The sequence below is a fragment of the Eriocheir sinensis genome, chromosome 27 (genome assembly GCF_024679095.1).
Source record: "Eriocheir sinensis breed Jianghai 21 chromosome 27, ASM2467909v1, whole genome shotgun sequence".
In the NCBI taxonomy this organism is placed as follows: Eukaryota; Metazoa; Arthropoda; class Malacostraca; order Decapoda; family Varunidae; genus Eriocheir; species Eriocheir sinensis.
In genome coordinates, this window is record NC_066535.1 from 9731195 (window position 1) to 9750987 (window position 19793).

The following is a 19793-nucleotide window of genomic DNA, read 5'->3' on the forward strand; positions in this document are numbered from 1 at the left end:
ATTTTTATATAAATTAAAAAACTAATCTGCCCTTTCTTGTAGATGAATATATGAAATGCTCTCTTGGATTCCCCAAGATAGATCTTACTCCTAGAGAAGCTGTGCACCGAATATTGAAACAATACCTTCAATAGCATCAATGGGCAGATCTGTACAGACCCATGCTGAAGTGATAGTGATCTAAGGTCCAGTACTAGGCCTCTTTGGAATGTCTGTTTGTCCTCCTAAAAGTATCTGCCTCCTATCCAAGGTTACCTTACTCTTGTCAGGGCATGTACAGTGATCCCCAGATGTCCAAAAGTGCTGTAGTAGAAATAATTTAAACATTTAACAACTACTACAGATGAACTGTCACAAAGAGTGTCCAGCTGTCTAAGTAGCAGATTCAGTACCATAGGCTTGGCAGAGCAGTGACAAAGATTATTAAGCTTCATAATATAAATTGGGCATACCACTGCACACAAAGCACTCACCAATCTTCAATGCAGATAAACTATCACAAAAAGTTTCCAGCTGTCTTAGTAGCATATTCATTATTACCACCTAGACAGAAAGTGACAAGAATCATTGTCTCACTATAATAAGATGTGCATACCACTGCATACAGAGAATTCATATATTATGTAATGTATGTGGCTGAAGACCCTGCCTGAATTGGGTGTTGGAAAAAATAAACAAATATAGTTGGATGCTAGAGATTTGTGTTGATTTTTACTATTTGATAAAATATCATCCATTTGTAGCACAAATGCATTCAAAAGGTACATTGTACTGACACTGAATCACAGCTACTCAAAGTATATTTTGAATTATTATGTAAAGCAGTACAGAAAAGTAAATAAGAGAAAATTAAGGGCTGTAATTTGGCCATTGACACATTTTTGTTGGATTATACAAAAAAAAATCATTCAGCAGTATAACGAAGAAAGAAGTAACTACATACCATCCAGTTTATTTGGTTGTGAGCAATACATTTGGTTGAGTGAATCAAAAATTCTAGACAAACTTTCATTTTGAGAGGTAAAGAATGGTAGCTGTTGTAGTTCTTCATTATTGACCTTCAGTTTCTCCATGGGTTTCTTGGAGTCCTGATGCCATCTTTCAAGGTATATCTCACGGTCTTCATTAGCCAGTAAGATGAGCTGGTACAGCTCTTCAACAATTGGATGTGAGTCACCCAAGCTTGTGATAAGCCACGATTCTGCTTCTTCCAGAATGCGAAGGCCTTTTCGTAACTCCTTTAAATAAATGTTTGTTTTTCCCAGCTTGAAGAGAAAGATATAGTATATGGGGTTCTTGACACCATAATAGAACCTGTGGAAAGATAGTCTTGTATGCTTAATGGCTTTGGTAACACTCCTTGCTATTCTCTGGAAGGCTAATTGATGTATTCAAGGTTAGTAGTGTAGTTTTTTTTTTTTTTATGAATCTTTTTATATCAGTCTTCTCCAAGGAATGCATAATAGTACTGTCTAAGGTCTGCCCGACTGCCAAGTGTTTAGTTAATGTAGTCGGTAGTTTGCTACACAATGCACATCGGATGAAAAAGCTCAGTCTTACATATACTGTACTATAAACACGTTCATTTATTGATAAGTCTGGATTCCAGTTGGAAGACATGTATATAAAGGCTAATATAATTTGCATTAAATGTAAGCATTGGACCATATGTGTGTATTGATAATGCAACATGTATCATCATCCCCGCATATTTAAGTTATTTTCAAAATATGTGGAAATACATCAGTCACCACTTTGATCAGGAAACTGCACAGAAACTAGAAAATGTTTGTTTGTTGCATGCACCCAGATTCAATATGTTACAGCGTTACTGTGAAACCTAGCTGAAAGCAATATCTCAAACACTGTAGCCTTCATCATGGAAGGCTATGATAGCTCTGCTGGTTTCCTGTAAGTTTTACATCATGATGCAGAATTATGATATTGGTGACTGACCAGTTGTGATTATACACAAATTTAAAGTTGGTCTGTTGCATATTCACTGAATGGCATCATTAAACATTTACTGAGTGGCTGAAACATTAGGAAGAAACCAGAGCCACTCAGCTTAGTGTTCAAAGTAGGTAATGGACCCCTTGTGCAGTGAAACATTTTTACTGTGTATAGAAGCTATACATTTCATATGATTTAATTGAAACAAAAAACAATGACTGCTTTTCCTATACAGCATTACAGAGGAGGCAGGTGGTTTGCTAAAGGTATTGTAGTGCCAGTCCACTAACTTTTATTTGCTGTTATGTTACCAGTGAAATGTAGTAGTTATTTACGTAGATCTAATCTCAAATCTATTAATAGTAGTTGTAAAACTTGTACTTTGCATGAGGTAAGCTGGGTGATTTGTCAGTGATATGCTTGATTAGAAAATATAATATATATATATATATATATATATATATATATATATATATATATATATATATATATATATATATATATATATATATATATATAGATATATATATATATATATATATATATATACACACACACACACACACACACACACACACACACACACACACACACACACTTGTGCTAGTATAAGAAAAATATATTTTTAAAATAACCATTTAAGCTCTTTAAATGATTTTATAACTGTCCTGTATTACATAGTTATTAGTATTTACACAAAGGTAAATGAACATGAAACTAAATGAAACTATAATTGTGAACATGAAACATGACCACAGAGTGAAGGCAAATTAATCAAGACATTATATCATGGCAAACTGAGAAATCTTTAATAGTTGGATGTTTATAACCTACCTACTTGTTTTTTTGTCAGAGCTAGAATGAGTTAAGTTATCTGATGATAAGCAAATCAAATGTTAATCTCAACACCAGTATGCTTTCTATGCCTTGATTCTACTAAAAGGTTGGATCATTTGATCTGGGAGACTTTTATCATGCAGCAAAAGAAATGTTGCAGCATTACAACCTCCTCACACCTCCTTACCTCATCCCATCTTGGTTCTCCTCCCCATACTTCAGCGCAAAACTCCAGCAGCCGTTTAGGATGGCAGCATTGAAAGTTAAATCATTTGCTTTAACTCGCCAGGCATTCCTGGAAGAAAATTCTTTTTGCCTTTCTAATATCTGCAAGCAGACTTCAATGTCTGTTTATAGAAGGTCAAGGAACTTTCAGTGTCACTTTCACATGAAACTCTACTCTTAGAAATATGGATAATAGAAAGAAAGTGATGTTTCCTATATGATGATGCTGAACCTGCATAATTTCTCCAAATAATAATAAAAAAATGCATATAACAAAATGATCCCCAAAGAAATAAAGAATGCAGTAGCCCAGTTGGCCTACATAAAGCACCTGTGTGCACAGACTGCCCAGACTGGGATCGAACCAAGTCCTGCAGATTCATGGTTAGCTGTGTTAACCATGTTACCATGGAGGTGCACAAAAGGAGGTGCCTCAATATCTTAAACTTGCAATAGTTAGTTGTAGGAAGGAACAAAACTTGTCAATAGGAGAGGGAGTGAAAAGGATAAAAGGGTGAAGATACTGCTTAATTCTTACTTTAGTAAGATGACCAACATAGGGATAAGGTTTACTATACTACCTGACAGCATTCTTACAGCTTAGCCAGACCTTAATCCAGGTCCAGACTTTATGGCTTTGTATATTTCACAGGTCTTATGTTTGCTCAAAAATATCTGATTTTGTACTCTGTCAATTTATTCACTGCAGCCAATTGCATTCAGTAATCATGATTTTTTTAGGTAATGCTGAATTTAAAGGTCCTTTGAGCTTAACATCTACAAGTTTATGAAGCATATTGCAGTAATTTTGCTATAGTACCATCATTAGATATAAAAGGATACCCAGGTTGTCATTGTCCATGGTCTTCATCCTCTCCTTGGTGAAGGCCACAGCACCCCAGTACTGGCGAACAGTCTCGCTGCATGCCGTCCATCCACACTCTGAACACCTTGGTTCAGAAATTTCTTTTTTCTCTCCTTCCCTCCCCTTTTCTTCTTCTTTTTTCTTTATTTCTTCCTTTTTCTCATGTTTTCTCTCCATTTTCTTTTCTTCATGTCGTCTCCGTCTGTGCTTTTCCTCTCTCTCTTTTTTTTCCCTTTTCTCTTTCTCTCTTGCTGCTTCAATTTTTCTTTCAATCAACCCAGCAGCATCAGACGCCTCAGGGATACTTACAATACCATTGCAGTTTGGTGTTTCTGTCAGATGGAATACACCTCTATGAACAAATATGATAAAATATTTGCCCACTAGCACATGCATAAAATCATCAGACATATCTACACTCGAGTAGGTTATTACTTTTCCTCACTTATAATATTGTGAATGTGGTTATTGTTATACTGTGCAACCTGAGTAACTAAATGATCATGAACTATGTCACCTTTCCCATATATGATTTTTTAGGAGAGCTAATGAATTTTCTGGATTGCTTTGTAGTTTTATCTGGCTAGTAATGTTTTTACTCTTCATATTCACAATATTTTTCAGGAGTGAAATGGTTGTCTCTGATCTACTGGCTCTGGTAATGCAAATAATATCATTCACTATATTTTCCTTGCCTTTCAACTTGAATTCTTAACCTGCAACTACACCACCAGTTTTATATCACCACAGTAACAATACCCCATATTTTGCAGACATTTCATAGGCAATATTGTGTCATTGCTTTCCTCCCCTTCTAATCTCTATATTCACAGTTTCTGAGAAATGTTGAGCGATTTACATGGCTCATTACAACCTGAGGCATTACCGACAGTCAACCATTGATGAAAGTAATCAGCTGCATACTTTAATCACGTGTTCATAAGTCACCAAGGTTATCACAATGTGTTTTCAACTCCATGAGAGCAAAAAGATTGGTGAAGAAACAGTGTAAGAATACAAGGAGACTCACTGCACTTGATGGAGTTTTCATAGAAGGCCTTCTCCTTGTCGTCACAGGTTTGGCACTTGCAGAGGAAGAACCACCCCTTGTAGAGGTCCTGCTGACGGGCAGCGGCAGTACTTACAGGATCAACGTAATTGATATGGCACTGAAAAGGTTAATCATTGGTTTTAACAATTTGTATACGAAAAACGTGTCATATGTCTGAAAAACTAAATTCCATATATATATATATATATATATATATATATATATATATATATATATATATATATATATATATATATATATATATATATATATATATATATAGTGATAGTCCCCACATTAAATTTTTACAATTCTTTTTTTCTTTATTTTTTCTTTTTTTTTAACATGAATTTTTCAGGGGGGGTGGCATTCCTATGAGTCAACAATTCGGTTAAATCAGCATTTCAGCTGTCATGAATACCTCCGTGGTCTATGATTAGCACTCTTAATTATGAGTACGCAAACCCGGCTTCGAATCACGCCCCGAGTGGTCGGTGCGCAGTCCAGCCAGCTGTTCATTCACCCTTTCTGTTTGGTCGATAAATGGGTACTTTAGTAGGAAAGGTTGATAATCTACACGTTACACCTGCCTTGTGTCCCGAGGTATTTGGTTCTTATCTTTTGCTTTTGTCTCTTGCGCTTATGGCCCTCCACTTGGCCGAAGACACAATCGGAGAGGGTATCTTAGGTCAGTGGAGGTCTGAAATAAATATCAATAAGCTGTGATTGACTATGAAGTCTCCTGCATGGACGTTGACCATTCGGGCTTCGGCCCCCTCCAGCAAACAGCTGATTGTGCACAATTAAGATAATAAGAGCAGTTTTCAACTTCTGGTATCTTTCTCTGCTATACGAGCATCTGAACTCCTATAGTCGGTTCACCCAAGTCTGAACTCTGAAGTGAGCATTATCACGCAACGGCAACCTGCAACCACACGGCGTGTCCGATTTCGTGGATAGCCTACGCATAGTAAACAGTCGTCAGTGTCAATAGCTGTTTTGTTTATATAAAGCCAGCTAATTTATCGGTGGTGGACAGCTTCAAGGCTATTTAATATAATCATGATCAGCGATCTTGTAAATTAACAAAACAGCTATTTGCGAAATTACTAATATTTTTCAACTCATAATCGACTATAATTGACAGTATTTGTTATTGCTACCTGCACATTATTGACACTGACGACTGTTTACTATGCGTAGGCTATAGTCTATCGATTTTAACTTGAGCCTTTGGGCGTGACTGGAGGATTCCCCACGAGACCGCGCCATGGTGCCACATCACTCCGCGCATTACTCTCCTCAGAGACTGAGAGGGTCGCGGCCCTCCCCCCCCCCCCCCCCTCTCTCTCTCTCTCTCTCTCTCTCTCTCTCTCTGTTTTTTGCATTGCTGTGCAGAGCGCGAGAATGAGATCTACTTGAGTTGTCCATTGTGGCGGATCGCTGAATGGTGCGGCTTGGCGCCTGTTGCCAAGGTCCGTCAGGCGCCAAGGCGTGAGCCACGTTGCCAAGTGATATGGAAGGATTACTGAGTCGTTGTCTTTCCCTCTAATCCCAAGCCATTCATAACATCATGCAGTCGTATTACGAATATATAAAAATATTCCATAAATAGATAACGTACAGAATAACAGTGAGACAGATCGCCATGCGCAGGTCATCGCTAGATCTGTAAACAATGGGGGTTTCCCTGGGCCAAGCCACAGGGCTCAAGTAGAGTCGATGGACTATAGCATACAATATCCACGAAATCGGACACACCGTGTGGCTGCAGGTTGCCATTGCGCAATAATGCACACCTCAGACTCGGGGGAGCCGACTATATTGTGTCCTACGGACCAAGCCATCTCGCTACTTCGATAGGAGGATGGATGAAGACTTCTGAAGGCGGTTGGCTCTTCTGAGATTAATCTTGTTATTTTTCTTTTTTAGGTGCTGCCTATAGCGCTGGCAGGCTCTCTTGAGACCTAGGTCTCTTGGACGACCCCAGCCCATTAGTGCATGATTGATTGATAGTTTATTGTTGCAAGTAAACAACAAAGGAGAAGGGAGGAACATGCCATTCCAACCCTCAGGCAGTACATAGTGTGGAGCAGGCGAATTTTATTTATAGTGGCTGCCGTGCTGTATGACTTGCTCGGACCAACGCTGTCCACTGGTGCTCCACTCGAACGAAGTCGCTGAAGTTTTTGGGTTGATTGAAGATCTGGGTAGCATATGGGTAATCTTCCGCCACTCGATGATGGAACTCGAACTTAGGTCCACGGGCTTACCACGCCCACACGCTAACCACTCGGCCACCGCCTCTCAATAGATAAGAAAAGATTCGAAGCGTATATGACCCTGTCAGTAGCTATACCAGGGCCATACCCAGAGCTGTAAAGATGGGGGAGAATTTTCCACTATAATTTTTATGAGGACCGCTGTAGCCATTTGAGGGGCGCGTGGCGAGCAAAGTACGTGAGCCAAATCATCTTGGGGTTCGGGTTTTTGAAAAATTGAGATTTCTGGGTGCACTTCCTTGCTCTCTAAACGAAAAACTGGGACTTTTTTGTCACAGTTTTTCGTTTTGATTTTCACAAACTTTTTAGCAGATCGTGTGTGTGTGTGTGGGGGGGGGGGTACTGCCGTGTAGGCTATACGCTCACAGAATGTCATGATAGTTTCTCTGGATCAGTTTGCCTTTGTGGTGGCACTAGGCATTTTCAGCACTAAATTAAGTAATTAGAATCAACAGTGGCGTTCGTTTGCTCTCCAGTCTAAACAAAGATGCCAGAAGTTATCTATAGAATCAAATCGCTAATACGGGTATCTAGATGCCCTAAGATGCTTGTACTTTAAACAAAAAATGCCAGAAAGTAGGCTCGTGTGATACCGCGTTTAGAATACAGAAATGTTTGGAAGCCTTGCCTTGCCCACCCTGACAGTTTTTTTTCTAACACCAGTGTTTTTCAACATACTCTTTGAATACAATTTATTTCCTTATTCCCATTGAACTTTAAGCAAGCCACACACCCAAAGTCTTCAAAATCTAGTTAATTCAAAGCTGGTTTGTGCTTTATAGCCTCTCCAGTAGTACACACACTTTACTATTTTCAACCTTACCTTACCGAAGTCAAGGTCTGGCATATCAATTAGACTTCTAATCTCAACTTTAAGGCCAGTGAAGGTGGCGAAGCAGTTAGGTGAACAGTTGTGGTCAAAGATGGACGCAGCGAGGTACACGGCGCACCCAATATGCAGCATCGTTTGGTCCGTGAAGGAGAAGCAGTTGACCATGGCCTGCGGGGGAAGGAGTGGCGAGGATAGAAATGGAGGGGAAAAAATACTAAACTTTTATTACCATAGAAACAGACGATGGTTGCCTTCGTCCTGAAATGCTGAAGTCCGGGAAAAAAAGTTGGAAAGTTTCGTTTAGCCGGCGCAACATCTGTGGCCATATGCCGGAGAGAGACAGAAGGGGAAGGAATTATAGGAGAAGGGAACAGATCCCAGGAGACAGGACTCAACCCCCGATTAATACCTGGTACCCATTCACTGCTGGGTGGACAGGGGCGTAGGGTATAGGAACTGAAGTCCGGGACACAGCTTATACCTACATCTAACAATGCCTCTCCAGCAAGTCACGGACAAAAAGACTGTCCTATAAACAGGATAGGAGAGCGTGTGGTACATCCTCAGGAAAAAAAATAACAGTGGGAAGGTCACATGAAAAAGCAATAAAAATAAACTCATAGGAAAAAAAAAGTACAAATAGTCACAGTCTGTCAGGAAAGAATCGCTGACTTTTTTTTTTTTTTCATAACTAAAATGTGACATTCCCCGACATTACTTCTGCCCACCGATCATATAACCAACCTGACCTCCAGTAATAAGTTCTACCGCCACAGTCACGACCTTGACTCCCGACGTCGGGCCACAGGCTGACAGTTTTGGAAATTTCAAAACAATCGGAACCCTCCCCGACATCTGTCACTTATCGGCCATAAGCTACGACCGTCGGATGTCCATCTCAACAACGTCGTTTCGACGTCGGCAATGGTCGGCATTCAAGGCGATCTACTTACGTCTGGCCAAGTCACTTACAACAAGTCAAGTCACTCTGCCTTCAAAAGTGCGACCAGTACGCGCAGGGGTGGTTTGAGGCGGAGCAGCGGGATGACGTCACTCGATTCCAAATACCCGCCAGTTCACGGATGATTAAAGTTGCGGCCGGGTGTGCACTTTGGATGTGCATGCTCGCCTTCTTTCACCGCGCGTTCAGGCAAGCCACTGACGAAAAAAATATGCCTTTTTATTGTGCTATGCGTGACTAATTCCAACGCCTACACAGCGGTGTGGGGTGTGAGGGGGGGTGCATGTTGAAGTGATTGATTTAAATTAGTCCGCCTTTCCTCGTTTTCTCTAAACCTCAGTTTCTACATTTCTACACCAAGCAGCGTCACGCATAAGCCACGCCTCTGCCGTGTCTCCTCCCACAAAGCTGCGTATGACGTGACTTGATATAAGTGACATTGCGGCCCCCCCCCCCCCTGGCAGCGCGACATTTCCAACGCCGGGAGTCAAGATCTTGACTGTGTGACCCCGGCCTAATCCCCCAAGCTCTTAGGCCCCTTCACACTGTGCCGATTCTGAGCCACGACAACCCAGCGACTTTTGGGTTTGGCAAGTCGGCTCCCACGCTCCAAAAATTGGGGGATGCTGGGGGGAGGTTTTTTTTTTTTTTTCGGTAGTGTGTGTGTGTGTGTGTGTGTGTGTGTGTGTGTGTGTGTGTGTAATTCACCACGGCCTGATCAGGAGTTGGACTCGCTTTCGCCAGCAGGTATACCTCCCGACGAGAGCAAGTGCTCATTATCGTCGATCTCTGGGTACTGCCAGGACCTCACACATTAGTGACACCACACATCCCATCCCCCTTGCTCAAGAGGGGACAGTAACCACTCCGGGTCCCAAAAGAATCCGGCCTGAGCGGGGCTCGAACCGCCGCAAGTTTGGCCGTTAAGCCTCGCAGCCGATTGAGCCACAGTGTATGTGTGTGTGTGTGTGTGTGTGTGTGTGTCGGCTATAGTCTGTTCAGAGCATGAAGGCGGTTCAAGGTGTGGCAGATTCCGGAATCCCCATGAGTGCGGCCCTGTCAGGTCGACCGCCAATTACCAGATTTGCACTCTCTCCCGACCTACCCACCCACAACCCACCTGTTTATCTCTCTCTCTCTCTCTCTCTCTCTCTCTCTCTCTCTCTCTCTCTCTCTCTCTCTCTCTCTCTCGACCCGGGGGAGGGACCTAGAGGGACACGCCGACCACCACCACCATCCACCACCACTATCACCACCACCACCACCACAACGTGGCAGCATGGGAAAAAATCTCTGCCACATGTCATAGAATTTATACAAATCCTTGTTATAATCCCGCAACATCGACAAGGATTTGTATGTAGCTTCGTTTACCATATACAGAATATATAAAATATCACTCAAATAGCACATGGATGGGAAATGAGAGAGAGAGAGAGAGAGAGAGAGAGAGAGAGAGAGAGAGAGAGAGAGAGATGCACGTACGAAGGTTGATTTGGCAGCATGGCTAGAGGTAAACGACGATACCGGCTCCACCCTGAACCGCCTTCATGCTCTGAACAGACTATAGTATGATTGCCGACTGTCGTCGCCTGTCTGCAGACATTCGGCAAACTTGTTGCCAGCAAGTGATCGGCGACATGTTGTGAGAGCCTTTTAATATAGATGGACTAGGCCTTCCAAGAATTTGATAATATGGACCTGTGCTTCCATCCCAGAGACAATCACCTCTATAATGCACTGGGCACACACAAAGGGACATCTGACCTGGAAGTAGTAATCATTCCACGGGAAATTTGACAAGTACATCCTTAACTGAGAGCTATTACATGTTATCTTAGCTTCATGATGACCTACCCTTCCGTAGATGCCGAGGAGATCACTCTCGTTAGGAAGGAGCCGCTCGCCGATATAATTTCGAAGATCCTCAAGATTTCTGTCAATATCTGCTTTCATCTCCTCAGTATTCTTCAAGTCGACATAGTCTGGAAAGAGATAGGGAATATCGTTAGATGAATGTTAGATAACCAGAATATCATAGAAAAAAATCGGTTATCAGTGAAAGAGATAGTATTCAATGTATCAAACTAGAGCGTTAGATGAACGTAGGATGACCAGGATATCATAGAAAAACGGTTATCAGTGAAAGAGGAAGAAATCAATAGAAATAGAAAGGATCGCATATATCTAGAAGGCATATCGAAGACCTTTCCTGAAGTAGGTAGTCTACGGAAAAAAGGTTTCTATTATCATAAAGTGGTATTATAATAGTATTTGGGATACGATTGACTATGAGGTGTTTAATTCCGACCTCTCTCCGCCACTCACGGTTCATTAGATCCCGGAAGCGACGTACCACACCCTTCTCGCAACACCTCTCCTCGTACTTATCTCCTCCGTCCTGCAAAACAAATGCTACAAGGGTTATCAAACTGAATGAATAATGTGCCCCTATCCCAAAATACAAATACTATCTAGGTTTTATAGTAACAAAAGGTACATACAAGACACTCCAATAAAATGATCCGTCCGCATCACTAGCGGGTTGTTTCCTCTCCTCCAAGAAAGCAAACCGGTGCTATGGCCTGGCATATAAAAAATATTAAAGTAAAATAAATTATATTAACTTTGTATAGTCAGACTGCCATCTAGTGCAGCCCGAGACTCGGATGACAAGCCCTTTTCTCATTTTACCGAGGCGTGTCAGAAGTAGACTACAGGATCAGCAGATGTATTGAGACATTGCGTACCCTCTGAATTTCTGTTGCGTATCTTGCGGGTACGCGTATATAACCCAATTTTAGAAATAGATTAGATCATTGTGGGCGTCAAACGATGTGTTTCTCTGAACACATTTCATGCAGTACTTGGTCCGAAAAAAAAAAAGTTAATAGTTTGAGAACTACTGCTATATTGTTTCACCATTTCTTCCTCGCCACCAGTCCTTCATCACAGAACATTTGGTCCCCAGACCTTTGTCTCCTCAGAGAGCAGGACATCCCGTTCCTTCTCCCCATCCCATCCCCTACGTGCAGTCCACCATCATCCATCTCTTTACCCGTAGCCTGAAGATTATTCTTGCAAGCAACCTGACAAAGCTGCACGGGGGGTTGTGCTTCCTTCTCTTGAGGGCGAAACACTCCAGGCGGTGCCAGACCAGCGCAGCGCGGCGGCACTCCTCGCTGCAGTACCACACCACGCGGCACCCTCCACAGGGCTGCAGCAGCCGCTCCCTGCGGGAATACATCAGCCCACAGTCAGGTTATTGGCCAAAACGAAAAGGTGACGTAAAGAGCCCGGTACATGTAACGGGCGATTTTCTGAAAGGATACTTTCTGTGATCATATTTTGCAGTTATAAATTATTATAATTACAACTGAGCCATCTTCATACAGCTCAAAGAATAAAAAAAGCCTTCCCCGCCTTAGAAAATAATTGATAAAATATGATAATGATATTATTACCATTGTATTCTACACACTTACGTTTTTTGCGTAAAGCTACGTAAAAAAGCACGTGGAAAGTGCGTGAGTACTTTTTACGCACTTTGTTAAGTACTTTTTTACTGATATATTATTATTATTATTATTATTATTGTTATTATTATTATTATTATTATTATTATTATTATTATTATTATTATTATTATTATTATTATTATTATTATTAGTGCTATTGCTTTTCTTTGTTGTTGTTATTTGTTATTGTTGTTGTTAGCGCTCCGCGTGACAGGTCCAGTCAGGGTCAAGGCCCGGCAGCGCTCACTTGGCAGGAGCTCAGCAACAGGTGACGACGGTCAGGTGGTGCGGCATTACGCCAGAGATCTATTGGTTCGGCATCCGCTTCAGCGACTAGGCAGGCGTCCAGAAGTGACCCATCAAGACATCAATTAATTAAGGCCAAATAATAATTTTAACGAGATTCTTTTTAATTGAAAGAGTAACTAAAAATAAACAAAATATTCTCGGAACAAAACGTCAGCCAGTGCCAACCCGTCCTGTCGATGCAATCATCCCGCTGGCGCGCTTAATTATGATACACGGAGCGCGAGACGGGAAAAATAGGTCTCCTGCTGTTTACTATTGCACCGAAGCCAATATTCTCAGACATCCACATTAGGTAAAGCTTTCATAGAGGTTGCATTTCCGTGGGTAGTTTTATGATCCTAGTGACACACATGAGAACCCGACTAATATCCTTTTGCGGCCTTTGGAGATATTTGTAGTGAGAGCCGAGAGTATCTGTTTCCTTTTGTGCTGCCTCAGACGACTTTGTGTTGTGTTATTTCATGTCGGACAGAAGGACAGCAGGTGTTGCATGGCTGCCGCAAGCGAGAATAGTGCGACAAGCTGAGTCAAGGAGTGAAAATAAACTCTAGCTAACAGGTAGCGAAGCGGGTGACTTCTTGTTGTATAATTAACGTTGCTCTCTCTCTCTCTCTCTCTCTCTCTCTCTCTCTCTCTCTCTCTCTCTCTCTCTCTCTCTCCTTATATATCTCTGTTTTTGTTTGTTTGTTTGTTGTTTTCTCTTTCCCCATTCTTTTCTTACGCTCAGTGCATTAATTTCACTCCACCTGTCTTTCCTGTTTCCTGCATTTTTCCTTATTCTTTTCTTTCCTTACTCACCCTTATTAATGTGTCGTTTTTCACCAAAGTGGACGAATTAGGTAAATATTTGATTTTTTTTGTTTGTGTGTGTGTGTTGTTTTACTACGCTTCATCTACATAAGAATTTCATGTATGTCAAGTCTTGTCTTTTTTTTCTTTTCTTTGCGAAATTTACCAGTTTTACCAAATTGTGATCGCAAGAACAAAGGTGTTTTTTTCTTCTTTTTTCTACCGTAATATTACTGAATAGATTGTCCTGAGTCACTACGACAAGATCCACTGTATTATTATTTTGCCGAGTTGGTTCCGTAAATATTTGACCTCGATAGTTATCTCCTAAAAATTCGAGCATTTTACATGAAAAAAAGAGAAAGAGAAAATGGAAAAGTGAGAAAGAGAAGATAGAAAGAGACGGACACAACGAGAAAAAGAATAGAGGAAGAGAAAAGCATATCAAAATTAAGACAGCGAAAAAAATGAATATTTGACCTCGATAATTATCTTCCGAAAATTCGAGCATTATAGCAGGTTCCTCCCTTCTCCTTTGTTGTATACCTGCAAGAATAAACTATCAATCAATATGTAAAAAAGAGAAAAAAGAAGGGAAAAGTGACAGAGAAGAGAGAATGATAAAAAACCAAAGAAAGGAAGAGAAAAGGATTACTAAATTAAGAAATAGAAAAAAATAGAGAACGAAATTTACAAAGAAATAGGAAAAGAAAAGAAAAAATGAGGTGGTACAAGAAGCCTGGGATTATAATTATCAGCGGCCCCCATGTCGCAAGCTTGCTCGCGAACCTTCCACCTCTCCTGTGCTAGGGGGGCTGGGGGGATAGACTGCAGGACCTTAGACGCAAATATTTACAAAGACCACAAAGAGTATTCGGGTTCTCATAAATTGTTTTTTTTTTTTTTTTTTCATGGTGGCGAAGCCTTGACAAACTATCACTGGGCTCCTCAAACTGCCCATGGAAACACCCACAACAACCTCTACGAAAGCTTTATCAAATGTAGGTGTGTAAGTCCGAAATATTTGAGAATATGATCCCAGCCCCTTGCGGACTCTGAACCGTTTAATTAAGTAAAGTTTTGGGTGTTCCGTTCACGATTCAGAAGCCTTTCAGCAGAGGGATCCGAACCAAGATCTTGATCCGGACATCATCGCAAGTTAGTGAAGGCCGTTCAAAAATATACCAAGATAATGCCTCGCAATTTAGAAAGTATCCTTTTTCGAGGCTCTCCATCTCATGATTATTTATTTCTTTAATCAAGAGCAGCATGCAATGGTTTTTTTTGTGGGGGGGGGAGGGGTTATTCCTTTTATGAAAAATAATGAGTGGTAGTCATTAGTGGAAACCAACGTACGTTGAAGCTTTGTATTACACTAATCGTTGAAATGAACATGTAGTGGCGAAGTTAAAAGTTGGCGGGGCGCGAAGCCTATAAGTCTCTTTCCGTGTCTAGATTCTATTTCAGGAGGCCGCTAGTTGACTTTGTTTACAAACATCTGAGTCGTGCTATTTGTGGGTTTCCTAAAAGTTACCGCGGTTAATACTCTCAAACACGGGCCTAAACTGTTTTATTTATTTATTTGTTTATTTATTTACATATTTACATATACACTTACTTGTTTATCTGCTTATTTTATTTATTATCCATTTATTTCTCTCTCTCTCTCTCTCTCTCTCTCTCTCTCTCTCTCTCTCTCTCTCTCTCTCTCTCTCTCTCTCTCTCTCTCTCTCTCTCTCTCTCTCTCTCTATATATATATATATATATATATATATATATATATATATATATATATATATATATATATATATATATATTCTTACTAATATAAATTGCATATTGATAATCTCAGGTACATTATACACAAATTTGAGGTTGAAGACATGATGATGGCCATTAAAAGAATGAGGAGTGACCTTGGGAGGGTCATAGCGGTCGTAGAACTGATAACAGATTGACAACCGATTTTAAAGTAACAGATTTGCCGGAGCAGCATCGATGAATTCACTAATATCAGAGAGAGGTGAAGAACTAGTAATGACTGATGATGATGATGATGATGATGAAGATGATGAAGTTTCAGTAAGCATTGTTTTTATTATTTTCCTTTATGCTTCACAATATTCTTTTGCATAAGACATCGCCCCTAATCCAAGAAAATTAGCCCGGTGTGGCGTCAAATCTCAGCCCTCCGTCATAGTCCATCCCATCCTGAACATCGCATCGCGGAACCCAATCTTTACTATCACAGAGTAACTAAGTGAAGCATCTAAGTGTATAAAAGCACCAAGGAGGACCTAAACAGCGATGCAAAGCGAAACAGGTCACATCACTGTGTATGCAATCAGGATGGGATGGACTATGACGGAAGGATGAGATTTGACGCTACACCGGTAAAGTTTATTGGCCATTTCACTCACACGTAGAAAAAGTCATCAAATTGAATTCAAGTAGCCTACTAGTCATGTTTTGATTGAGTCAGAGAGAGAGAGAGAGAGAGAGAGAGAGAGAGAGAGAGAGAGAGTGGATATTGCCCTTTAATTCCTAAAAGTTTGCTCTCTCTCTCTCTCTCTCTCTCTCTCTCTCTCTCTCTCTCTCTCTCTCTCTCTCTCTCTCTCTCTCTCTCTCTCTCTCTCGTGATGCATTCAGGAGAGGAAATTTGTAACGTTGGAAGCAGAGGCATAGAGGCGTAAGGCGTACAGAGGGCAAGACAAAAGCAACAACACTCCTATCACCACCCACGTAAAGAGCTCCTGAAACGCTCGTGACCTACCTCAAGGGTGCCGCACACGTGTCGCAGTACATGGACAGGTAGTTGTAGTTGATAACGTGAGCGAAGGGCATGGAGCTAAGGATAACATCGCCCTTCTTCACCGGCCTCAGAGTCTTCGGCCTCAGAAGCACTCTACTTCCAATTACTCGGGTGTAGTCCCGCATCTGGCACACCTGAGTCTGCTTGCGCGCGTGTATGTAAACTAGTGAGTCGCGGACGTGTCAGTATACACGCCCACCGCCTCCTCGCCTAGTACGGGTTACTCACGATGGCACGCCTCCTCGCAGCGCCTTGCCAAGTGACGGTGCCAAACTTGTGGTCTGACGCACATCATCATAGCCACCACCTGCAGGCCTGCCATAAGAGTATGTTTATGTGTAGAAATATATGTGTGTGTGTGTGTGTGTGTGTGTGTGTGTGTGTGTGTGTGTGTGTGTGTGTAGCTACACTCCTAACGTTTCGTATTCCAACTTTTCTCTTGCTATACAAATCCGTATGTATTCTGTTTTGCTTTCCTCATATAATTTTGTTAAGTACAATTCCAACAGTCAGTTACTTTGTTGGATATAATTTTTTTTTTTTTATCACCTCTGTATAGTTTCCTATTGTGCCCTTTAGATGTCAGCTTCCCAAGACTATAACCATTCCTATTTTTTTTTCTTCGCAGTCACATGTGGAGAACTTAATCGTATCACCTTTTCCTTCTTACTTCCATTGTTTATATTGGGTGTCTGGAGTGGCAGGGAACCGGCTGTCATACAGCGGCCCTTCATCTTCAGGGCCGTAATTTCTGGTGGGGCTAGATGGGCAATAGCTCTCACAATGTTTTCCATATCGGCCTCAAAATGCTCGTAAAGGTGCTTATTTTTTCAAAAAAATAAAAAAAATTATCACACCTTTGCATGCTCGCTTCCCTCATCCTCCCCGCCCACCCCACCCCACCCCACACACACAACTCATGAACCTATGATGCCCTCTAGCGCCCCCAAAAAAAAAAAATTACGGGTCTGAAGAGAGAGAGAGAGAGAGAGAGAGAGAGAGAGAGAGAGAGAGTGTAGCGTGATTTCTGGGAGGGATACAGTCCCCCCCCTCCTGTATTTTCTATATCGGCCTCAAAATGACCATAAAAGTGCATATTTAAAAAAAAAAATATCATGTGCATGCTCGCTTCGCTCGCCCCCCCCCCCCCCCTTCACGAACCCTCTACCCTCTAGCCCCCCCAAAAAATCTGCCGAAACTACTGGCCTGCAAGGTGTACCGAAGCTTCATAATACGCACACAAACCATGGAAACCCCTTTTACTACTGTTATAGCTAGTTTATGGTCTCCCCTCGAAAAGAAATAGAGACATTGAAATTCCCTACAAATCTAGCCTCTCAGAAGCTTTTCTAACCCCGGCTGAACGTCTCCTCAGGGCTGGGAGGACTGTCATCGGATAGGCAGTTTTCGTTCGGTGCGGGTGTCTTCAGGGTATTGGAAGTAGAGGAACGAAGTGGTTCACTCCAGGGATTGGTGTCTTTGAAGCGAGAGTAGTGAGAATCTCCTCCAGAATAGGTGCGATATCTGCTGGTTTTATGTGGAGTTATCCGTACTAGTCGCATGGGAAAAGCAAGCTTTTTCAAAAGTTTGATTCATGAAATACAGATATCGGATATATGTAGTGATGGGCCTGTCTAAAACTTGTTCCCATTGAGAATCGGCAGTTTGATAGATCTGAGAGCTGAGTCCTACCCAGCTTTCCAAATGTTACCAGTCTCTCGCTTTGTCCATTGCCTTGATGTGATAGGAGTCTCGAGCGTCATAACACCCAAGGTCTAAACACCATGGCTCGTTTAAAAGAAAAAAGACCACAAGACAACCATCCCCAAAAAGGGGGGAGGGGGGGGTACTAGTCGAAGGAAACAAAATGGTTGAAGCAGACATGTCAGAACATGGAATAGCGAATGAAACCTTGAATATTCGTCAATCATTACAAGGAGGTACTTGGAGCCGGTTGCGAGATCAATTCCAGCTCATAGCGCTCTCTTATAGCCCTAGGAGAGCTGTGTGATGATCTTAGCTACATAGCTCGGGGAGATTCTCTAACTTTCCTTTTATAAGCAGGTATATAGGCAAAGGTGGCTTTCAAAGTATTGTCAGCTATGATCAAGGAGACGGCGGCTCAATCGTTAAGTGGTATATATACTGTGGCTGATATCTTGAAATTCGCTGTCTATTGCTCTTCAGCAAATGGAACAAAATAAAGTCATGGGATAGTGATAGAGCAGTATATGTTCTTGTTTATTGGTTCACTGTAAATCAGGAAAATCAAAGCTGAACACAGATTCTTCATTAAATGAACCCTGGATGGCTTATCAAATCCTATATTAAGAACAGCAAGATTTTTTCAATAACAGCATTTCATGGTATTATTAGACCAATGGGGTCCTGCTGTCCACTATAACCAGGTTAACACACATAGGCTTGTTCCAAAAGTTAAAATGCAGTAGATAATGTGGTGATTATAAATTACTAAGAATAATCATATATTATGTAATATGTTTGTTACTTAAAATAATTGAGCAAAGGAATGCACTAAATAATATTTTCCATTCTTCTGAAAGTAATTTTTGTTTCATGCACATGATGCAGCAACAAATGGTACGTCCGTTACATAATTTTTCACAAGAATTCTTAGAATGAGGGTACACAAAAATACTCCAAAGTCCATCTATGTTTTGCTACACAAAGCTCCTGAGTGATGAGTTGTCTTCCTACACAAGTGAGTGAGGTAATGAAAGAATAAAATTGTCCATTTCCTTCTTTCTTTATATGTATTTATTATAGTTGATTATCAGAGCTCACAAAACTAACAAATTCTTAATGCAAATGGTAAATATTCACCTGTGGTATGCATACTTTAGACATGGAATTAGCATTATGAAAGCTATATGACCATCAGTTGTACATTCAGTGATAATAACACTTATTGGTTTAGTTATGAATAGAAAAAAATTTCAATACTCATTCAAGAATTCAGTTCTTGCTTCTTAATTAATTGAATATTTTAGTCATATATATATATATATATATATCTCTATATATATAGAGAGAGAGAGAGAGAGAGAGAGAGAGAGAGAGAGAGAGAGAGAGAGAGAGAGAGAGAGAGAGAGAGAGAGAGAGAGAGAGAGAGATATATATATATATATATATATATATATATATATATATATATATATATATATATATATATATATATATATATATATATGTTTTTTTGCCTCATACATAGCATTTCCAGTCTTGCACATATAGGAAAAAGCCAAGTGGTGATTTGAAGATGATAAGTTTATAGTGTAATATGAAACTCAACAAAATGGAATATAAATCCTGAGTATGAGACTCGAAGTGAAAACAT

At 40.8% G+C, this 19793-nt stretch overlaps 1 protein-coding gene across 1 annotated transcript; it reads right to left on the reverse strand.

The window, feature by feature from the left end:
- Positions 1-683: 683 nt before the first annotated feature.
- On the reverse strand, positions 684-16665 carry LOC127004100 (histone-lysine N-methyltransferase set-18-like). Its single transcript, XM_050871452.1, has 9 exons — positions 16397-16665; positions 12065-12239; positions 11335-11407; positions 10864-10991; positions 8037-8213; positions 4911-5049; positions 3859-4212; positions 2978-3137; positions 684-1314 (listed from the first exon to the last, which is right to left on the reverse strand). Exons 1-9 carry the CDS (start codon positions 16558-16560, stop codon positions 936-938), a joined length of 1749 nt encoding a protein of 582 aa, XP_050727409.1. The 5' UTR covers positions 16561-16665; the 3' UTR covers positions 684-935.
- Positions 16666-19793: the final 3128 nt, after the last annotated feature.